This window comes from Rhinopithecus roxellana, chromosome 4, assembly GCF_007565055.1.
Source record: "Rhinopithecus roxellana isolate Shanxi Qingling chromosome 4, ASM756505v1, whole genome shotgun sequence".
NCBI lineage: Eukaryota > Metazoa > Chordata > Mammalia > Primates > Cercopithecidae > Rhinopithecus > Rhinopithecus roxellana.
Window position 1 is genome coordinate 24280011 of NC_044552.1, and position 21521 is coordinate 24301531.

Here is a 21521-nt window from a genome sequence, read left to right on the forward strand (position 1 = left end):
GGGAGAGCCCTTGAAATGGGAAAAACAGTCCCGAGAGGGACATTAAATTTCGTATGGCCAAGTGTTTACCCAAAAGAGACCTGAAACATTGTTTTCTTTTCTTTCTTTCTTTCTTTCTTTCTTTCTTTCTTTCTTTCTTTCTTTCTTTCTTTCTTTCTTTCTTTCTTTCTTTCTTTCTTTCTTTCTTTCTTTCTTTCTTTCTTTCTTTCTTTCTTTCTTTCTTTCTTTCTTTCTTTCTTTCTTTTTTTTTGAGACGGAGTCTCACTCTGTCACCAGGGTGGAGTGCAGTGGCACGATCTTGACTCACTGCAACCTCTGCCTCCCAGGTTCAAGCAATTCTCCTGCCTCAGCCTCCCAAGTAGCTGGGATTACAGGCGCCCGCCACTACGCCCTGCTAATTTTTTCTTTTTTTTTTGTATTTTTAGTAGAGACAGGGTTTCACCATGTTGATCAGGCTGGTCTCGAACTCTAAACCCGCCGCCTTGGCTTCCCAAAGCTCTGGGATTACAGGCATGAGCCACCAAATTTTTTTTCTTTTTTATTGTTTTTAATTCTCCCCCCAAGCTTATTGAGGTATAATTGACAAATAAAAGTTGTGTTTTCAGGGTGTACAATGTGTTGATTTGATGAGTATACACTGCGAAATAATTACCACTGTTGAAATAATGAACACATCATCAACACATATTTACCATTTTTTTCTGTGTGTGTTAGCAAATTTCAGATACAGTATTGTTAATTATAGTCTCCGTGTGATTAAAGTCCCATAACTCATTCATCTTATAACGGGAAGTTTGTACCCTTGACTGTTGTTTTTAATCTTTAAATTGAGGCTTAAAATATATGCAGTAAAATGTGCAGAGTGGACACATAAGTGCTCAAGTTGTTGAATTTTATTTACTTATTTAACGTATCTATTTTAAATAAATAGAGACAGGGTCTTGCTATGTTGTCCAGGCTGGTCTTGAACTCCTGGGCTCACACAATCCTCCCACCTCGGCCTCTCAAGGTGTTGAGATTACAGGCATGAGCCACCGTGCCTGGCCAATTGTTGAATCTTAATACATGCATACACTCACCTACCCACTTTCCAGATCAAGATGTGTCAAGGCTTCACCCCAGAAGCCTCCCCTGCCTCCTCCCCATCAGCGCCACCCCAGAGGTAGCCAGTATTTTGACTTCAATTATCATCAGTTGATTTTTCCCTGTACTTGACTTTCATGTACTCAGAACCATAAAATATGTCCTCCAAAAGAGACACTTTTAAAAGAAAATGAAATTTAATCACCAATATTTGGCAAGCTTAAACCCATATCCTCATTTCCAACCCCAGCCTTCCCTGCCATTGGTGGAAAAGAGTTCGAAAACTGAGATGGGTGAGTTATAGCAAGTCAAACTACATTTTTCCTTTCATATCTGAGTCACACGGGGTCAGTTTCAATCAACTGCTAGTTGTGAGCCTAGAAATAGGGACCCAGGTGAGTTAGGGTCCCTGCCGTATGCTTAAGAGCCATTGCCAAAGATCAACTCAGGGAAATGGGCAGTTCCGTGCCCCATCCTCTTCCCTACTCACTTCCGCTTGATACTAGAAGTGAGACTCACTCAATGTCCAGTTTCCCCACCCTTGGAGAGCTCACGGGGAATGGAGTGTGTCACTCACACAGCCACGTGCTGCTCTGCAGCTGGGAAGGAGCACTCTGGAGAAAACTGGGCGTGTGTCCTGATGCTCTTCTCACCCTCCAAATCCCCAGTGTCCCCCAGATAGACTGCTATTGACCTTTACCATCCACTTGTTTCCTTTTCCTTTCCTCCTTCTTTCTTCTACAAAGGCCTCCTGCTTTGAAAATGAGGCATACCCAGGGAAAACAGGTTTCAGGTCAGCTCTGGTTCAAAGGGTGGGTCCCTTCCACTCCAACAAGTTTGATCCCCTCATTCTGCCTCTCTCCCTGCCCCTCCTCATGTGTGCGCCCTCTGGTCTTACTGATTCGGCTCTCTCCTCCGCCTTGATTCCTGTAGGGTACATTTCTCCAAATGGCCCTGCAGAAAGCACAGTGCAGAGATGCCCCTCCCTGGGGAGGGAGGACCCAAAGCTCTGGCCTCTCCTACTTAGTATCAGCTATAAATGCCACAGATATGCTTGCGAGGAAAAAAGAAGAAAAACAAGAAGCCAAACTGTGGAGCAATTTGGGGGCTCCCTGCAACCATCCCACCTGCCTACAAGGCTTACCTTGGCAGTGGCTGGCCTTTGGGTCTTTTTGTGCAACTTTATTTTCTATCAAGGCCCAGGGGATTTGCCCCTTGTCTCTCCGCCTCTTTGACCTATTCTTCCTTTGGAACCCAGGCATCTAAATGACAACTTCTATGTGCATCATTTAGAGATGAGAAGAGGAAACATTTCTCCTGCCTTCTGGTTCCTGTGGCTGCTTCTCTTTGGACTTCTGGGACCCAGTAAGTTACTTAGCAGTTAAGGAAGGAGAGGGGCATGGAGGCCACATAAAGCCTGAAGGAGATGGGGGATCCCCTGTCTAGGCATGACTCTTCTTCCAGAAACAATGATGATTTTTTTTTTTTTTTTTGCCCATTTCTGCAAAAGCCAGTACTGATCCCAATTCCATTGACCATGACTCTGATGCTATCTTAGAAGCAAATCCGTATTAGTCTCCCCCAGCTGTGACTGTGAGCACAAGTTGTGGGGCGGGGGGGAGGGGGGCAGTGCTGGGGAAATGAGGTGGGGGTGAGACTTTTACTTTCCTTTGTATCTTGGATAAAATTTTGTTTTTAACTGGAAAATTCTAGTTCCAATAGCATTCTTAATTCCAAATTAAAACCAGGATCTCAGTCTAAAGTCAAGTAAAAATCCTTCAATCCTTCTTTGTTTTTTTTCCATAGGTTATCGGGGTACAGGTGATAATTGCTTACATGAGTAAGTTCTTTAGTAGTGATTTGTGAAATTTTGGTTCACCCATCACTGAGCAGTATACATTGCACCCACCCTATTGGTAGTATTTCATCTCTCGTCCCTCCCCCGTCCTTCCTCCCTAATGCCCAAAGTCCATTGTATCATTCATATGCCTTTGAGTCCTCATAGCTTAGCTCCCACATATCAGTGAGAACATACGATGTTTAGTTTTCCTTTCCTGAGTTACTTCACTTAGAATTATAGTCTCCAATGTCATCCAGGTCGCTGCAAATGCCATTAATTCATTCCTTTTTATGGCTGAGTAGTATTCCTTTATATATATATGCCGGTTTCTTTATCCACCCATTGATTGATGGGCATTTGGGTTCCATGACTTTGCAATTGTGAATTGTGCTGCTATAAACATGTGTGTGCAAGTATCTTTTTTGTATAATGACTTCTTTTCCTCTGGGTAGATACCCAGTAGTGGGATTGCTGGATCAAATGGTAGCTCTACTTTTAGTTCTTTAAGAAATCTCCACACTGTTTTCCATAGTGACTATACTAGTTTACATTCCCACCAGCAGTGTAGAAGTGTTCCCTGATCACTGCATCTATGCCAACATCTACTTTTTTTTTTTTTTTTTTGCTTCAATCCTTCTTTGGATGCTGCCTGATTCCAAATCCATGTCTAATCTCCTGAGAATTTCCTTGGTAGGAACAAATTGGAGGTCAGCCACTGAGGGGTTGGCTCTGGCATTGGATCAGAGGTGGCTGTGAAAGGAAATAGCCCAGGGGAGAAGTGAACTGGGCTCCGTGTGATTCCAACGGACCGTCTGAGAAAGTTCCGTTCACTCCTGTCTTTGATTTCTTACATCAATGTATCTTCCCTAATTATAAGACATCAGGTTGATCAGCTTATCCATTCCATTGCCTTTACTGTAGGATAGCACTTCAAGAAGCGGGAGGTGTGGCTGAAAGAGAAGGTCTAGGTTGGGTGATGTGGAGGATTTAGGGTGCTTCCCCCTTCTTCCTCAGTATGCATCTATTTCCTGCACCCTACTCTGGATTCGCTCCCTCACCCGCTTCAGCACTTCTTTTTCTTCCCTTTCCTGTTGCCTTCATCCTGAATGTTTCAACTGTTCTCTACCTACCCATGCCTTCCAGATCCACCCGTCACCTGTCCTAATCCCAAACTCCAGTCCTATCTGTCTGATTTTAAGCAAGAGTCCCCTTACCTCAGAAGAAACTGTCATTCATGTAGTCATTCAACAAACATGTATAGAGCTCCTCCTCTGGGCCAGGCACTGCTGCGTGCTAGGCCACGGTGAGGAATGGAGTGGGAAATGCCATGGTCTTGGCCCCCGTGGAACTCTTGGTCTACTGTAAAACATAGACTTAAATAATATTCCCTTACAAAAGGGAACAAGCATGCAAGTGCTGACAGACACTTCCTCTTTTCCCACCACTAGGTCTATAAAGTGACCCACTGTCTCTCCTGTAGCCCCATTACATTGGATTAGCAAGGACCAACTCCTCCATTTGAACGCTGGGTGCCTTCTCATCCTCCTGCCGTCTCAGGGGCTTTGCTCAGTGCATTTCTCCTTTCCCTCCCATCTCACTTTACCTTTCTTGAGTCCTTTTCATCAGCATCCAAGCAAGCTCAGTTCTGTATGCACAAGTATCATCCAAGGAGATGATTAAAAACTTGGGTTTCCAGGTCCTGACACCCCACCAAGCAAGATTTTGATTCAGTAGGCTTGGTGGGATGGCGTGGGTTCCTCAGACAGTGTGACCCCGGAGATCCCTAGACCAAACACTGTTTGAATGATGTCCATCCTAACGTCCCTGCATCACTCCTCAGCCACTGCCTCTCCCTCCACTCTCCTTCCTCACCCCCATTCTTTTTTTTTTTTTTTGGAGATGGAGTCTCGCTCTGTCACACAGGCTAGAGTGCAGTGGTGCAATCTTGGCTCACTGCAACCTTCTCCCGGGTTCAAGCGATTCTCCTGCCTCAGCCTTCCGAGTAGCTGGGACTACAGGCGCACACAGCCATGGCCAGCTAATTTTTTGTACTTTAGTAGAGATGGGGTTTCACTGTGTTGCCCAGGCTGGTCTTGAACTCCTGAGCTCAGGCAGTCTACCTGCCTCATCCTTCCAAAGTGCTGGGATTACAGGTGTGATCCACCACACCCAGCCCCTCACCTCCATTCTTGAAGGCCTTCCCCACATTTGCTGTGTCACTTCTCACTTCCCATTCACTTGTTGATTTTATTTTATTATATTAGGTAGTGCATGTAAGTAGTTCTGAAAAAGAAAAACTTGTAGTCCTACAAGGCTTCTCATGAAACTTCAGCCCCTGACTCCCTTTCCCCAACTGCCTCTTACTCTGAGTCCTGCTTCCCAGGGTTCCTGTTGGCATTTACCTTCATACTGCATTTATCTATTTATTTAGAGACAGGGTCTCGCTCTGTCACCCAGGCTGGAGTGCAGTGACACCATCATAGCTCACTGCAGCCTGGTAGTCCTGGGCTCAAGGAATCCTCTCACCTCAGCTTTCCAAAGCACTGGGATTGCAGGCCTGAGCCATTGCACCCAGTCATAAATTCTCTTACTACCATTACTTCTTTGTTGGTTGAGGTTTTTTTTTTTCCCTGCTTCAGGAATGATTTATTGTCTTCCTTCTAATGAAAAGGAAGATTTAGGTTAGACTACTCCCTCTGAACACTTACGTCTCACATTCCTGCTCACAATTCTCCCCAGATGATTGTACCAAATTTTTGGTGTTAAATTTGCATTTAGTGTTTACAGTATAACTATAAATGTTACCTCTAGTAACATTTATAACTGGATCATATAATTGCATTGTGATGACCATCCATTCTTGTAATTTTTGTTTTGCTAGATATTAACAATAGCCTCATTTTAAAAATTTCCATAGTTTTCTTCATATATACCATTAATTCATCCCCAAACCTCTACCAGAATTATCCCTGCCTTTTCAATACACATGAGGAAATCTATCAGTTTCACTTTTTTCCCTTGAGCAATCCCATTTGGAAGCCTCTGTCCAACCAGTATTGGTTGCTTGCTAGGTCTCTTGTCCTGCAATTTGTATTCAGCAACGTTCTGGAAATTCCCTTTTTTCCCTTGTAAATTCTTATCTTTTTTCTGGATTTATTTTTCCATCTCAGGGCAGCACTTTCTCTAGAAGCTTCTTGAGAGAGAGTTTATGGTGGGAAATTATTTTAAAACCTTATGCAATGTTAGGGTAATGCTAAGCTGCTGTAACAAGGAGATCCCGAAAGTGACTTTGAAAAATAAACAAGTTTATTTTTCTCCCTTGTACCAGTCCTAAGATAAGTATTATAGGATGGTGGGAGCTCTCCTCCATGCAGTCATTCAGGGATCCTGGGTGAATATGACTGTTCCATCTTCAACATATGGTTTCCAGTGTCATCATCATTTCAGCCCAAGAAGAGGGCAGAAGAACAGTATTTTGTATTATTTTATGATACAGTCAGTCAAGGTGCAGCCACAAGAGGAGAGGCTCACAGGCCCTAGAGACAGGAGGCATGGCACTGCCATGCCGGACCACCTGAGAAAGATACCAAGGTAGTCAGGAGGCAGAAGACAGGAGTGAAGGAAAGGTTTATTTAGGTCTTTCCTTTTATTGGGGTTTCTGTGGGAAAGGCAAGGAAAGGCAGAGCAAACAGTTTAGGATTGGCTGGTTTGAATAATTCCTGTGTTCTTTGAGCTATATAGCTGATTACTACCTAGTTGCCTGGTACTCGGCTTTGGAATGACTAAGGCAGATAAATATTGTTTCCTGGAGTATATGGGCCAGATAGAGGAGCTATGGCTCTGGAATGGTTAGTTTGCATATCAGCTCATGCTCCTGGCTGGGGCCTTTGCTACTTCTAAGAATTGGCTAGCCTGGAAGGTGCTATCTCTCCCTAGCTAGAAAAGTTTGTTAAGATGTGAAAACATGATAATATACAGAAAATAAAAATATATATACAAGCAGAAATCAAGGAATAGGTATTTACTCTTAAAGAAATGAAATGGAAATTAATATGTATTCCTTCCTTTTAGGGGCCTCTGACTAGGGCTTACACATGTAGCCCTACCTAGCTACAAGAGAGGTTGAGAAATGTAACTTAGCCATGTGCCCAGGAAGAAGAGAAAAATGGGCCTAGCTGTCCATAGACCTTATATGTCTGAAAATGTCTTATTCCACCCTCACATTTGACTCATAGTTTAACTGGTTATAGAATTCTAGAATGGATACGATTTTTCCTCAGGATTTTGAAGGCATTGATCCACTGTTTCTAGATTCTATATTGTGAAGACTGATATCATTTAGTTTATTGACCTCTTGTAAGAGACCCATTTTTTTTTTCTTCTGGATGATTTCAGATTTTTAAAACTACTGTTCTAAAATTTCATGATAGGGTGCCATAGTATGGATTCTTCTTTCATTATGTTAGGAACTTGTACAGTACAAAGTTATATCAGTCAGTTCTGGAAAATTTTCTTGCTTTTTTTTTCTTTGATAATTGCCTCTTATCCATTTGCTCTGTTCTGTCTTTCTGAAAAATCTTATGATTTGGATGTCTGACCTCCTGGACTGACACTCTAATTTTCTTACATTTCTTCCTCTGTCTTCCAATTCTGTCATTTTATTTTTCTTTTGGGGAGATTTCCTCAGCTTCTAAAGTCTTCAAATCCTTCTAGTGAATGTTGAGGGTTTTTTTAAAAATTTCAAAGAGATCTTTTTTTTGTCTACAATCATTTTTAAAATGGCATCTTTTATTTGTTTGTTGTTGTTGTTTGTTTGTTTTCACTCCTTCCCACGAAGGAGCATCCAGTGAGGTAGAAAGAAAACTCTAAAAAGTGAATCAAGGAAGTCAAGAGAATAGAGAGGCTCTAGAAAAATGTGGTAGTTAGCTGAATATCATTTAGATTACTGACCTTGTGGTGCTATACTTTCTCTTATATTGCTGAGGACATTTGAAGTTGGTTTTGCTATTTGCACTGTCTCAGTTCTCTCTGACTTTGCTTCATAGGGATATTTGTTTTGGTCTCTATATTTCAAGCTAGAGATTTTCCTCAAATATCTGGTAATCCCAGAATGTCCTTTGCATTTGAAAGTGAGGCAACAACATGATGCCTGGAAGCTTTGTGTGCAGGGGTAGGGCCTGTCAGCTGGTGAACTTAGCTTTAGGGTAACTTAGCAGAGACGTGGCAGTTTTGATTGGGAAGATCCTTGAAATTTCAGTATCTAGTGTTGTCTAATTTCTTTCCACAAGAAGAATTCTCCAGATCCTGTCTAGAGCACACTAGCATAGCTGCTGAAGTGCTGGAAGCTGAGTAAGGGAAGAGGTAATGAGGGCTTTACAGTTCAGGGTGTAAGCATTTCCTTAATTGCATAGTTTCAGTAAAACCTCTCACTTCTGCCCTCAGCAGTGCCTGAGATCACTGGTCTAGAATTTCTTTGGTTTCAATATCTCCAGAGATAAAATCCTAAGCTGTTATAAGGGAGAGAGGTGTAGTCATCCAACTCCTTGAGTGGAAGGAGGGATCTGGAGCTGAGAGACAGTCCCTAGCTACATTGTATTTCAACCATCTTTCCTGTATTTAGTCACATGCCACACCCAAATCTTCAGAGGAACCTGGCTGCAACTCCTGAATCTTTCCAGGATTCCACAGAATTAATAATTTACCAGTAGCTGACTTACTCTCACCCCCAGTGGAGGCCTGTATGTTGAAGCTTTCTCTTTGGAGAGTTACCACTCATCCTTCTGCTATTATGTTTAAAAAAAAATTTATCTCCTCTGCTGTTGTCATCTCTCCATCGTTTGTCCTTGTGGAGGTATGTCTTTTGTTATTTCTCTACTTTTTATTCTTCTGTGAAATCCGTAAGCCTCCATATATACTTATTTATACTTTTATTCATTCCAGTTGGGGGCTATCCCATCATGAAAATCTGTTTTCAATAAACTAAACACTCACTTCCATATTGTCTCTGAATCCAGTGGACGTGGCCCAGGCCATATCTTACTTGATCTCTCTGCAAAAATCAATTCAGCTAACTACCATATTTTTCTAGAGCCTCTCTATTCTCTTGACTTCCTTGATTCACTTTTTAGAGTTTTCCTTCTACCTTACTGGATGCTCCTTCTCAGTCTCATTCATTCGCCTCTCCTCCTCTACCGGAATGACGCAGCAGCCAGAGCTTGGTCTAGCGCCCTCTTCTCCAACTATGCTCTCCCAGACAAATGATCTCAGTCCGCCTCAAGGCTTTAAATACCATGTATATTTAAATGACTTCCAGTTTTATATCTTTTGTTTTGATTTCTCCTCTGAGAAGTAAGCGCAGGTTTCTAACTGCCAACAGTCTCCTGGATATCTAATGGGCACAAAAAGTTCAAAATCTCTAATATTTCCAACCTCCACTTCATCCCTATTCGTTCAGATAAATAAAACAAATTTCCAACTCTCTGTGTAAGCCCCAAAGCCAGAAGTTGTTCTTGACTTCCTTTCCTGTCATCCACCACAAGCAGCCTTTCAACACTTCCTATTGGTTCTACTTTTCTAATTTCAAAACATAGCTTGTATTCATCCACTGAAATGTATCTCCCCTGCTACCATCCTAGTCCAAGCAATAATTACTACTCTTAACCAATTTTCTGTTATCACTCTTGCCCTCCCACATGCCAGTTTTCACACAGCATGCTGAGTGTGATTTTTTAAAAACATAAATCAGTTTTGTTTTCTACTTTCTCTTCCCTTTCTGAATGATTAAGCCACAGATCATCAGGTGAAGCAGAAGAAAGCAGATATCAGGGTTGGACAGGAGGGGAGACAGCAGTGGCCCAGAGAAGGATATAAGAAACTAAACTGGGGCCAGGTGCGGTGGCTCACACCTGTAATCCCAGCACTTTGGGAGGCTGAAGTGGGCAGATCACCTGAGGTCAGGAGTTAGAGGCCAGCCTGGCCAACATGGTGAAAGTCTGTTTTTACTAAAAATACAAAAATTAGCCAGGCGTAGTGGTGCACGCCTGTATTTCCAGCTACTCAGGAGGCTGAGGAAGGAGAATCCCTTGAGCCCAGGAGGCGGAGGTTGCAGTGAGCTGAGATCGCACCACTGCACTCCAGCCTGGGTGACTGAGCAAGACTCCATCTCAAAAAAAAAAAAAAAAAAAAAGAAAGAAAAAAGAAAGAAAGAAAGAAAAGAAACTAAATTGGGTGAAGTAGACTTCTCCACAGAGTGGCAGCCTGGCATGTGTTGTCAGAATCTTGTGAGGGTGAGAGGGAGTATGGGGTGGAGGGAGTATGGGCTGAAAATAAATGAATAGAATACCCGTGATTTTGTGAGACAATATTTTGTCTACAATAAGTGTAATTGAAGTTCCAGGAAAGGAACCGAAAAAATGTTTAAAGAAATGGTAGCTGAAAAAATTAAATTTGATGAAAACTATAAACTCACAGATCCCAAGAACTCAACAAATATCAAGCAAAATAAACTTTAAAAAATCATACCAAAGTACAATGTAATCAAATAACTAAAAATCAGTGATAAATGGGAAATCCTAGAACCAGCTAGAAAAGAAAAGACACATTATATAGAGAGGAGCAAAGACAAGCCTGATAACTGACTTCCTGTGAGAAACTGTGACAACCAGAAGCTCAAGAAGCAACATCACTAAAATACTGAAACAAAACATACTCTCTCAACCTAGAATTACACGGAGTAAAAATATTTTCAGTATGAAGATGAAATGAAGGCTTTTCTAGACAAGCAAAAACTGGAAGACTTTACCTCCCCGAGACTGACTTTTGTTTGTTTGTTTGTTTGTTTGTTTGTTTTTGATATGGAGTTTTGGTCTTGTTGCGCAGGCTGGAGTGCGATGGCGCAATCTTGGCTCACTGCAACCTCCGCCTCCTGGGTTCAAGCGATTATCCTGCCTCAGCCTCCTGAGTAGCTGGGATTACAGGCATGTGCCACCATGCCTGGCTAATTTTGTATTTTTAGTAGAGATGGGTTTTTTCCACGTTGGTCAGGCTGGTATCGAATTCCCGACCTCAGGTGATCCACCTGCCTCGACCTCCCAAAGTGCTGGGATTACAGGCACGAATCACCGCGCCTGGCCCAAATGGCTGCCTTCTTATCCTTCAGGTCTCAGTTCATATGTCAGGTCCTCAGAGAGACCTTTTCTGACTCTAGTACCTAAAGCAGCACCACTGCTTTCTTTAACAGCACCTGAGCCAATGTGTATTTATATGTTTTTATTTTGTATCTCTCTTCTTTACTAAATTATAAGCCCATATCTCTTTTGCTAACAGGAGTATGCCCAGAGTTTAGTAAAATACCAAGTACATATTAAGCCCTCAATATCTGAATAAATAAATGAGCAAGCAGTACTGAGTATATGTTAAAGTAATACTATACTAAACCTACAAATTCATCCTTAATCCATTCCCCACTTTATTTGTCCTCCACCTCAGGCTCTGAGAATACCACAGACTTCACAAAAGGCTCTGACACCACCACAGCCTCCATCACAGGCTCTGAGACCACCACGGCCTCCACCATGGCCTCTACTATGGCCTTAACTGCAGGCTCTAAGATCACCACAGACTCTACCACAGGCTCTGAGACCAACACGGCCTCCACCACAGACTCAGGGACTACTATAGCCTCCACTAGGACCTTCACCCCAGGCTCTGACACAACCACAGCCTCCACTGCAGGCTCTGAAACTATCATGGCCTCCACCGCAGTCTCTGAGACCACAACATCCTCTACTATAGCCTCTCCTACAGTCCTTGAGACTACCATGGCCTCCAGCACAACCTCCACTGCAGGCGCTGAGACAACGATGGCCTCCACCATAACTTCTGAAACCACCATGGCCTCCACCACAAGTTCTGAGACTGCCACAGTCTCTACCACAGGCTCTGAGACCACCACCACGTCCACTGCAGGCTCTGAGGCCACTAAAGTCTCTACCACAGGCTCTGAAACCACCACAGCATCTACTGCAGGTTCTGAGACCACCTCCTCCACCTTCATGGCAGGCTCTGAGGCCACCACAACCTCAACTGCAGACTCCAAGGTGATCACGGCATCCAGCATGAGCTCTGAGACCACTATGGCCTCCACTGCAGGCTCTAACACCACCACAGCCTCTATCACAGGCTCTGAGACCACTAAAGTCCCTATTAAAGCCTCTGAGACCACTACAGCCTCTACAGCAGGTTCTGAGACCACCAACTCCATCCCCACAGGCTCTCAGACCACTATAGTCTCTATTTCAGGTTCTGAGATCACCACCACCTCCACAGCAGGATCTGAGACTACCACAGTCTCTAGTGCAGGCTCTGAGACAACCATCATCTTCACTGAAGGCTCTGAGACCACTACAGTCTCTACCACAGGCGCTGAGACCACCATGGTCTCCACCATGGGCTCAGAGATCACCACAAACTCTACCGCAAGCTCTGAGACCACTACAGTCTCCACCGTGGGCTCTGAGACCACCACAACTTCTACTGCAGGCTCTGAGATCACCACAGTCTCCACCATGGGCTCTGAGACCACCACAACTTCTACTGCAGGCTCTGAGACCACCACAGTCTCCACCATGGGCTCTGAGACCACCATAACCTCTACTTCAGGCTCTGAGACCACCATGGTCTCAACTTCAGGCTCTGGAACCACCATGGCTTCTACCACAGGCTCTGAGACCACCACCGCCTCTACTGCAGATTCTGAGACCACTGCAGCCTCTACTACAGGCTCTGAGACCACCATGGCATCCATCATGAGCTCTGAGACCACTGCAGCCTCTACCAGAGGCTCTGAGACCACCAAGATCTCCAGTGCAAGCTCTGAGATGACCACAGTCTTCACTGCAGGCTCAGAGACCATCACAGCCTCTACCATGGGCTCTGAGACAACCATAGCATCCACCATAAACTTTGAGACCACTGTAGTCTCTACCATAGGCTCTGAGACTACCACAGCCTCTACTGCAGACTCTGAGACCACAACAGCCTCTACTGCACATTCTGAGACCACTGCAGCCTCCACCATGGGCTCTGAGACCACCACAGTCTCAGCCGCAGGCACTGAGACCACAGTCTCCATTGCAGGCTCTGAGACCACTGCAGCCTCTGCTAAAGATTCTGAAACGAACATAGCATCTACTGAAGATTCTGAGAGTACCTCAGCCTCTACTACAGGGTTTGAGACAACCACAGCCTCTACTACAGGCTCTGAGACCACTATGACATCCACCATGGGCTCTGAGACCACTATGGCCTCTACCATAGGCCCTGAGACCACCAAGGTTTCCACTGCAAGCTCTGAGATGATCACATTCTCTGCTGAAGGCTCTCAGACTACCACAGCCTCTACCATAGGCTCTGGGACCACCACAGACTCTAATACCAGCCCTGAGACCACCACAGCCTCCACCATGGGCTCTGAGACCACCACAGATTCTACCACGGGCTCTGAGACCACCACAGCCTCTACTGAAGGCTCTGAGACCACGACAGTCTCTGCCACAGGCTCTGAGACCACCACAGTCTCTACCACAGGCTCTGAGACCACTACAGTTTCAACCACAGGCTTGGAGACCACCGTCACTACCATTGAAGGCTCTGAGATGACTATAGTCTCCACCACAGGTGCTGAGACCACCACAGCCTCTACTGAAGGTTCTGGGACCACTGCAGCCTCCACTGCAGGCTCTGAGACCACCACAGTCTCTACTGCAGATTCTGAGAACACCACTGCATCGACTGCAGATTTTGAGACCACCATGGCCTCTACTACAAGCTCTGAAACCACCACAGCCTCTACTGAAGGCTCTGAGACCACTACAGTCTCCACCACAGGCTTTGAGACCACCATGGTCTCTACCACAGGCTCTGAGACTACCATCACCTCTACTGAAGGCTCTGAGACTACTACAGTATCTGCCACAGGCTCTGAGACCACCACAGTCTCTACTGAAGGCTCTGAGAACACTACACTCTCCACCACAGGCTCTGAGACCACTAAAGTTTCTATGACTGGCTCAGAGACCACTACCACTTCTACTGAAAGCTCTGAGATGACTACAGTCTCTATCACAGGCTCTGAGACCACTAAAGTTTCTATCACTGGCTCAGAGACCACTACCACTTCTACTGAAGGCTCTGAGATAACTACAGTCTCCATCACAGGCTCTGAGACCACCACAGCCTCTACTGAAGGCTCCGAGACCACCTCAACCTCTACTACAGGCTCTGAGACCACCACATCCTCTACTACAAGCTCTGAGACCACTATGGCATCCACCATGGGCTCTGAGACCATTATGGCCTCTACCATAGGCTCTGAGACCACCAAGGTCTCCACTGCAAGCTCTAAAATGACCACAGTCTTCACCAAAAACTCTGAGACCACCATAGCCTCTACCACAGACTCTGAGACCACCACAGTCTCCACTCCAGGCTTTGAGACCATCCCAGCCTCTACAGCAGGCTCTGAGACCACCATCACCTCTACTGAAGGCTCTGATGCCACTACAGTCTCTACCACAGGCTCTGAGACCACCACAGCCTCTACTGAAGGCTCTGAGACCACTACAGTCACTACCACAGGCTCTGAGACCCCAACAATCTATAACACAGGCTCTGAGACCACCACAGCCTCTACTGCAGGCTCTGAGACAACCACCACCTCTACTGAAGGCTCTGAGACCACCACAGCCTCTACTGAAGGCTCTGAGACCACTACAGTTTCTACCACAGGCTCTGAGACCACCACAGTCTCTGCTGAAGGCTCTGAGGCCACTACAGTCACTACTATGGGCTCTGAGACCACCACGGCCTCTACTGCAGGCTCTGAGACCACCACAGATTCTACCACAGGCTCTGAGACCACCACAGCCTCTACTGAAGGCTCTGAGACCACTACAGTCTCCACCACAGGCTTGGAGACCACCATGGTCTGTACCACAGGCTCTGAGACTACCATCACCCCTACTGAAGGTTCTGAGACCACCACAGTCACTACTGCAGGCTCTGAGTCCACAATAGTCTATACCACAGGCTCTGAGACTACCATCACCTCTACTGAAGGCTCTGAGACTACCACAGTCTCTACCATGGGCTCTGAGACCACCACAGCCTCTCCTGCAGGTTTGGAGACCACCACAGTCTCCACCATAGGCCCTGGGACCACCACAGCCTCTACTGCAGGCTCTGAGATCACAACAGTCTATACCACAGGCTCTGAGACTACCACCACCTCTACTGAAGGCTCTGAGACCACTACAGTTTCTACCACAGGCTCTGAGACCACCACGACCTCTACCACAGGCTCTGTGATGACTACAGTATCTACCACAGTCTATGAGACTACCATGGTCTCTACCATAGGCTCTGAGACCACCACATCCTCTACTGCAGGCTCTGATGCCACCACCACCTCTACTGAAGGCGCTGAGACCACCATGGCCTCCACAGCAGGCTCTGAGATCAGCACAGCCTGTACCACAGGTTCTGAGACCTCCACATCCTCCAGTGCAGGCTCTAAGACCAACACTGCCTTCATCATAGGCTCTGAGACCATCATAGCTTCTACTGCAAGCTTTGAGCCCACTGCAACTTCCCTCACAGGCTCTGAGACCACCACAGTCTCTATCACAGCTTCTGGGGCCACTGCAGCCTCCATCACTGTCTCTGCCACCACTTTTGTATCCACCAAGGCCACTGACGTTTCTATTCAGCCCATCACCAACACAGCTGTGTCAGGTACTAACCTCCAGGTCTTCTTTGAGCCCACACATTTTAACTCCAGTGGCAACCACCAGCTGTTCACCTGTTTCTATCATATCTGCCCTGGTTCAAATCAAGCCACCACATAGTTAGATATAATTTCCTCTTCTAGGCTGGGCACAGGGGCTCATGCCTGTAATCCCAGCACATTGGGAGGCCGAGGCGAGCCAATCATGAGGTCAGGAGATTGAGACCATCCCGGCTAACATGGTGAAAGCGTGTCTCTACTAAAAATACAAAAAATTAGCCGGGTGTGGTGGTGGGCACCTGTAGTCCCAGCTACTCAGGAGGCTGAGGCAGGAGAATGGTGTGAATCCGGGAGGCAGAGCTTGCAATGAGCAGAGATCACACCACTGCACTCCAGCCTGGGCGACAGAGTGAGACTCCATCTCAAAAAAAAAAAAAAAATTCCTCTTCTAGAATCCTAATTGCCTCTACTCTGGTCTCACCTTTTTATTTATTTATTTTTTTTAACTGCCCACCACTTCCATTGCAATCAGAACCACAAAATATAATAAACCACAAGTGCATTATATCTGTCACATCTTCCTCCAGCAAGCCCGCCTCAACTCTGCTGGCCCATCACAGTTTTGTGAAATGCTCCCACTTCGGTGCCAAGTAGATTATCTCTATTCAACCCACCGTCTGTAACATTGCCACCTTCTATCGATATATTGACCCTAGTCCAGAGGCTGGCAGACCACGTTTCATGGGTCAAGTCTCACCTGTTACCTGGTTTTGTAAAGTTTTATTGGAACATAGTCATGCCCATTCATATACTGTTTGTCTCCAGCTGCTTTTCCGCTTTTCAGTGTATTTGCAACAGAGACTGCCTGGCCCAAAAGCCTAAAGTATTTGCTGTCTGAACCTTTACAGAAAATGTTTGACAACCTTTGCTCCAGTCTGAGACCAAACAACTTTGTTCATTCTCTGGCACTTGTCATCAGCAAGCCAGTTGCATCTGATTCTATCCTCTTGGTTCTAAGCACACTCACCATTATTCTGGTCACTGGTGCTGTTTGTGACCCTATTTTTACCACTTCTGACCTAGGCACATCCATCACTACCTAAGCTGCCATCACCGCCTCTGCTGTGTTGATTCTCGCTCGCACCTGTCTGAGCCCCCCCTCTCCTGTCCCTGTGAGCAGCTTCTCCACTTGGGTCAGGTCCTCCCACATCTGCCCAGGAACACTCACCCCACCTTTGCTGGCCACCACAGTGTGGTAGATATGTCACCTCTGTCCCAGCCACGGCCACTGGCATGCCCGTGAGTGAATCCAATTCTGTCATCTCCTCCTCCACCTCCCTCCTTACGCCTAGTGATCATAGTCACAAGAGAAACAGGGCCTGCCGCTTTGTATACCAGCCTGCCCACTTATTTGATTTGATTTTATTTATTTATTTTTAATTTTTTTCCATAAGTTATTGGGATACACGTGGTATTTGGTTACATGAGTAAGTTCTTTAGTGGTGATTTGTGAGATTGTGGTGCACCCATCACCTGAGCAGTATACACTGCACTATATTTGAAGTATTTTATCCCTTGCCCCCCCCCCACTCTTCCTCCAAAGTCCCCAAAGTCCATTGCATCATTCTTGTGTCTTCCTATTTTCGAAGCTTAGCTCCCACATATCAGTGAGAACATACGATGTTCGGTTTTCCATTCCTGAGTTACTTCACTTAGAATAATAGTCTCCAGTCTCATCCAGGACACTGCAAATGCTGTTAATTCATTCCTTTTAAACAGCCCGCTGTCTTCTATTTGGGTGGCAGCTTCCGAAGTCAAATATATTTTCCACTTCTGAACCCATCACGATCACGTTTCCTCAACCTTCTGCCTCCTCCATCACCAACCCCACCAGGTGACACATTCTACTTCCTTCTCTGTACGACACCCACCTCCATTCCGGGGACATGGCCATAGCAGAATCGCTTTCTACCATCTCTCCTCCCCCATCACCCCTCTCCTGAGCCACCTCCACCACAGGTTTGTTAGATTCACACTCCTCTGCTCTAAGCACCCCCATTCCTCTTTAATCATCTCTGCTACAAATGCATCATCTTGTGTGACCTGTTTCGTAGGCACTAAGACCACTGGAACCAGACCCACCGCTTCCAGCTCTGTCACCATGACCTCTGGAATAGACTCCACGGCCTCTACTGCCAGCCATATTGTGCCAGGAATAGTCCCAAACACCTCCGGCCTGGATACATCTACTAGGGGAGCATCATCTACCACCTCAGCCCCTGGCGACAGGACCACCACAGGATCCACCCATGAGCCAACTAGCAGCACCTCCCAGGAAACAGGCCTAGTGTCCACGGGCACAAACACAGTTAGCATGAGCCACACGCCCACAAATGTGATCAAACCAAGTGGATATTTACAGCCCTGGGCTATCATCCTCATTTCCCTGGCTGCAGTCGTGGCTGGTGTTGGATTGTCAGTAGGACTGAGTTTTTGTCTGGTGAGTACCCAGGGTGGGTTCATAGGGGAGCCTGGAGAGAAGGCAGGTCTTAATGGTGGGGGAAATCATGTCAGCAGTGCTTTGGAAAAATCCAGAATGAGAAAGGGGAATAAGTTGGTGCACTCAGAAGGAAAGAATCACCTAGCCTAATATAAGGATCACAGAGAATCCTTAAGTCAGAGAAAGTGAGAAGCAAAGTAGAAAAAGAGGAGGGAAAAGATGGAGTTGGGGCCAAAGTGAAGGGAAATACTGAGAGAACAAAGGAAATACTGAGAGAGAACAAGGAGTACATAAACATAAAGAAAGCAAGAAGCAGCTGGGCGCAGTGTCTCACGCCTGTAATCCCAGCACTTTGGAAGCCCAAGGTGGACAAATCACTTGAGTCCAGGCATTTGGGACCAGCCTGGCCAACATGGTAAAACTTGTCCCTACTAAAAATACAGAAATTAGCCAAGAGTGGTGGCATGTACCTGTAGTCCCAGCTACTTGGGAGGCTGAGGCACGAGAATCGCTTGAACCTGGGAGACGGAGGTTGCAGTGAGCAGAGATCACGCCACTGCACTCCAGCCTGGGTGACAGAGCAAGACCCTGTCTTGAGAGAAAGAAAGAAGGAAGAAGGAAGGAAGGAAGGAAGGAAGGAAGGAAGGAAGGAAGGAAGGAGAGAGAAAGAGAAAGAAAGGAAGAAAGAGAGGAAGAAAGAGGGAGAGAGGGAGAAAAGAAAGAAGGAAGGAAGGAAGGAAGGCAGGCAGGCAGGCAGCAAAAAAAGAAAGAAAGAAAGAAAGAAGGAAGGAAGGAAGGAAGGAAGGAAGGAAGTAAAAGAAAGAAAGAAAGAAAGAAAGAAAGAAAGAAAGAAAGAAAGAAAGAAAGAAAGAAAGAAAGAAAGACCAAAGAAAGAAGGAAAGAAAGAGAGAAATAGAGAAAGGAAAGAAAGAAACATAAAAATGCTCAGCCATCCAAAATGCAGGCTTCTGATTGTCTCATGTATGACAAATTTCTGGTCCTCACAGCACTCTGCCATTCCTTGTGCGGCCTGTGAATGTTACCCTCTGGCCTCCCACTCCATCTCTGCTCTCTAGTCTTGATTGTTCTTTGAATACATATTTTTCTTACCTTGATCTCACATTTATTTATGTTCTTCCTGTTTTCTTGTGATCCTGTGGGTAAGTTCCCATTTGAGGAGTGAAGCAGAGTATAAATCAGTGGTGTGCTGGAGCTGGCTCATCCTGGCCCACAAGAGATTGTGCAGTTCTTCCCAATTCTGAGCTGAGTGGAGTGACACTGGTAGCTTAAAATATGCTGTATTGGAAATAGTTACACCACAGCAATTGTCAAACACTGCAAATCAGCACTTTTCCTTCGGAGAGCCTGTTATTAAGTGTTGGACAACATACCACTGGTAAAAATGGACAAATAAAAAATACTTACAGAAGCCACAAAAGGTTTGGGTAATATAGTCAATTTGCTGAGGTTCTTTATTTTAGAATTCTCAGCCTCTCTCCATATGTGGGCTACATAATAAATACCATCATCTAAGAATTACTCCCTAAATTACTTTATTATTTAATTTGCAAGATCAAGAGAGAATAACGAAAGTGGACACTGAGTTTTTACTACATGCTAGGCTCAAGGCTGAATGTTTAAAATGCATGATGTCATTTAATCTGGTCTACAATCCCGTGGCCATATTATATTCATCTTATAAGTGAGGGATCTGGAGCTCCATGATCTTAGCTATTTGCCCCAGCACATGTAGTAAGTGACAGATCTAAGACTCTAACCCAGGCTGGTTAGATTCTGGAGTTCATGCCTATAATCTCAAGGCTCTGTGTAGACAGCTTTCGAGGGCTCTCAATTCCACATACCTGTCCTCAGCTTCCTTAGTTGACTAACAAAGAGAAAGACTGTCTGTCAAGTGAGTCTCTGTGCCTTTCACATAGGGGTATGGATTTACCTTTGTCTTGAAATTCCAAAAACACATAACCTTAGGATCTGCAGAACAAGGGCCTGAGTAGTCACATAAAGAGAATACATTAATAAGGTAACAGGGAAGCTTATTTTCTCAGACAGAGAAAGAGTAGAAGAACAAGGAGAAAGAGAGACAGAGACAGAGATCGTAGTAAGGATAGTGGTAAAGAGAAGAGAAAATAGGCGGTTTGGAAAAGTGAAAATCTGACATCGGTGAAACAGGCATGTATGGTGATTAGGGAGAGGACACTTAATTTTCATTGATCAATATACATATTGTTTTCTTTTAGAGAGACCTTTTCTTTCCCCTGAGGAACTGTGTTTATTACCCCCATGGCCACAGCCATGGCCTTGGTCTGGACCTGGACTTGGGCCTGGGCTCTGGGACATTCCACAGCCTGGGAAATGCTCTGGTTCATGGAGGAGAACTTGAAATGGGACATGGAGGAACACGTGGCTTTGGACATGGAGTGGGCCATGGACTGAGCCACATCCATGGAGATGGCTACGGAGTGAATCATAGCGGGCATTATGGACATGGAGGAGTGGATCACAGAGGAAGCCACCAAGAAGGCCATGGCAGGACAAGATGGCTGTGGCCATAGGTTGGGTATCAAAACATATTATGGGTGGGACGGGGTCACTGAGGAGAAAAAAATAATGATAATGAAATAATTAAAATGGAGCACCGGAAGGTTCCCAGGATGTGATCTGTGGAGATGGACATGGACTAGGTCAAGAAAAGAAACAGCAAAAGGACACAGAGACTTTGACCGGCTTGGAGGTGACTTCGAGTCAAAGCTTCTGTGAGTTTTTCCTGAGTCTCCGCCTCTGTTGTGGGGAGTCACGACGACCACCCTCAGGACATCTTCTCTCCCATTTCCCGCCACATCAGCGTCAACGTTTCTCATCCCTGTTTCCTCATGGTGCTATAAATATTACCAGGACATGTCTAAGAAACAAAAACACATAATGAATGTACTATCAGGGCCATATGCTTATTTGTTTTCCTGTTTGTTCTTTCAGTTTGTTTTTTTTTTTCGAGTGCTTATTATGTACCAATCACTATCCCAGGAGCCGTTAAATATGTCATCATTTGGCTGGGTGCAGTGGCTTATGCCTGTAATCCCAGCATTTTGGGGGGCCAGTGTGGGTGGATCACTTGAGGTCAGGAGTTCGAGACCAGCCTGGCCAACATGGTGAAACCCCATCTCTACTAAAAAAATACAAAAATTAGCCGGGCGTGGTGGCGAGTGCCTGTAATCCTAGCTACTTGGGATGCTGAGGCAGGAGAATCGGTTGAATCTGGGAGGTGGAGGTTGCAGTGAGCCAAGATAGTGCCACTGCAC

General features: G+C 45.5%; 1 protein-coding gene across 1 annotated transcript; it reads left to right on the forward strand.

Annotated features, from left to right (window-relative positions):
- The first annotated feature begins 2378 nt into the window (after window positions 1-2378).
- On the forward strand, window positions 2379-20777 carry LOC104666224 (mucin-22). Its single transcript, XM_010368257.1, has 5 exons — window positions 2379-2448; window positions 11411-14050; window positions 14111-15715; window positions 17822-18207; window positions 20463-20777. Exons 1-5 carry the CDS (start codon window positions 2379-2381, stop codon window positions 20775-20777), a joined length of 5016 nt encoding a protein of 1671 aa, XP_010366559.1.
- Window positions 20778-21521: the final 744 nt, after the last annotated feature.